This window comes from Alligator sinensis, unplaced genomic scaffold (assembly GCF_000455745.1).
Source record: "Alligator sinensis unplaced genomic scaffold, ASM45574v1 scaffold1240_1, whole genome shotgun sequence".
In the NCBI taxonomy this organism is placed as follows: Eukaryota; Metazoa; Chordata; order Crocodylia; family Alligatoridae; genus Alligator; species Alligator sinensis.
In genome coordinates this window covers 1,276,546-1,278,573 of record NW_005842245.1, presented here as the reverse complement: position 1 = coordinate 1,278,573, position 2,028 = coordinate 1,276,546, and the positions used below count along the sequence as shown (strand labels likewise).

The window sequence follows — 2,028 nt, the reverse complement described above, 5'->3', positions numbered from 1 at the left end:
TGGTGGTTGCAGGGGGGGGAGGGGGACATGGGTGTGTGTGTGCATGTGTGTGTCCCCTTCTGCCTGTGCCACACACAGAGCAACAACCGCCCCCCCCAAGCAAATGCAGAGATATCCCAAAATAAACTGTCTCCAAAATGCTGCTGAGTCTCACAACAAAGATCATCTTGCAACAATGGCCAAGGATATGGAACAAGAACCAGAAGTTGAAAAAACAGCACACCTAAGGATATTGGTCTGGTCTTGAGAGACTTTCTGAAAGTAGGGGGAGACACCTACAGCACCTGTTCAGCATCTCTATTGTCTTTACTCACTCCCAGGAGAGCTTTCTCTCTGCGAGCCTGCCTGGCTTTGGTGCTGTACTTTCCTCTGCACACCCCACCCTCTTTGGTTGGCTTCCCCTGACAGTGCATTTCCAGTCAAATGTCACCCCCCTGAGACCCCTCTCCACTCCTCCTGCCTGCCAGCAGATACAAAGGGATCACATCTAGGGGCTCTGCCAGTTTCCATTCACCTCGCTGGAATCAGAGCAAGCCCTTCCTACCCTTCCTTAAACAAAAAAAAAAATCAATGGTTACCAAAAAGTTTAACAATAGAAGCAGGCAAAAACATCCACATATCCAGGTTGGCATCTCTGAAAGATTCCCGGGGGGGGGGGGTGGTCTCATTCCTTTCTTTTAGCTTGACATTTTCCCCATTCATGAACTACTTTTCCATTCAGTTGGCAAATAGGAAGGGCTGCTTATCCGAAACATGCATAACCCCTCTTTCCCCTTCCCCCTCCCATCCCAACTCCCTTTTTTCCTTAATGCCATTTCTTCAGCAGAAACAAAACTTAATGTGGATCCCATCCCATGAAAGCTTCCTAATATCCTCCATGTGCTGTCCCAAATCAGAGTCAGATGAAGAGAAATGCTGCAAAGAGATGACAGAGGAGGATAAAACAAACAAACAAAAAAACCCAACCAACTAGGCACACTTACCATGAACTTGGAATGAGATGCATCCAAAGAGCAGGAGTGGTGTCAGCAGACCCATTTTGACATATTAAAAGCAATCCAGATCACTTGAGAGACCAATCCCAAAGACTACCCCCCAGCAAAAAAAAGAAAAAAGAATGTGATGATAATAATAGTGATGATGATGATGATAAGAAGAGGTAGGTCCAGAAGTTTACACTCTCCTAGCAGTTCATTAAAGTGAAGGGGCAGGGAGAGGGGTATTCAAGGCAGACGCTGCAGCTGGAAAGGTCTTGGATGTGACACATTTAGATCCATCCAGATTAGAGAGCAAGCTCCAAAAAGACTCCTGCTTTTTTTTTTTTATTTGGTTTTTGGGGGGGGGTTTTGCACACAACTGCTGGCTAAATTCCCCCAGGCCAAGGCGAGGGGCTTATTCAAGGGTGGCTAAAGCTGTCCATGGCAATCCAAAAGCCAGGTCTTTCTTCGGAGCTAATTCCTAGAAAGTGCTCCACAAACTTCTCAGCACTTTGCCGGGGTAAAAAAAAACACCAGTGGCTTGGCTGGGCTCGCTCTCTCTCTCTGCCAAATCAGTTGAGGCTGCAGAGCTCCTCACTTCACTTCCATCCTAGGGAGGTGCAGGCAGGAGTGAGCAGAGGGGGCAGCCCCCCGGGCGGGCTCTCCGCCCCGCGCTGCGGCGGGCGTGTGCGGAGCGCGGGGAGAGGCTGGCGTGTGAGCTCCGGCGGCGGCCCCGGCAGCCGGCCTCCTCCTCCTCCTGATGCTGCTCTCGTGGGAGGCGGGGAGGGCCCCGAGACACACCCGTCCGTCCCCTCCGCAGCCTTTGGGCCCCCTGAGGAGCAACCCTCGCCCCCAGCCCTAGTGGGGACACCGAAGTGATGCATGGGGGGGGTTAAGAGAAACCCGGCTGGGCAGCGCGAGCGGCGCGGGTAAAGCCCCGGTACGCGCCAGGGGCTGAGCCTCCAGTGCCAAGAGTGCGGCTGGGAGCACGTGTGAGCCCGACCGGCTAGGAGCCGCCGCCTGTTTGTTTGCCCTGCCGCCGGGGGGGGGG

At 52.9% G+C, this 2,028-nt stretch overlaps 1 protein-coding gene across 1 annotated transcript in view; it reads right to left on the bottom strand.

Annotated features, from left to right (window-relative positions):
• LOC102386520 (roundabout homolog 2) overlaps nt 1–1,729 on the bottom strand; it is a gene marked incomplete at its 3' end in the record, with an annotated part of 550,382 nt that extends 548,653 nt beyond the window's left edge. Inside the window, exon 1 of the mRNA XM_006027470.3 lies at nt 984–1,729. Within this exon, the coding sequence (XP_006027532.1) occupies nt 984–1,038 (55 nt within the window). The remainder of the gene's footprint in view (nt 1–983) is intronic.
• Between the last annotated feature and the right edge of the window lie 299 nt (nt 1,730–2,028).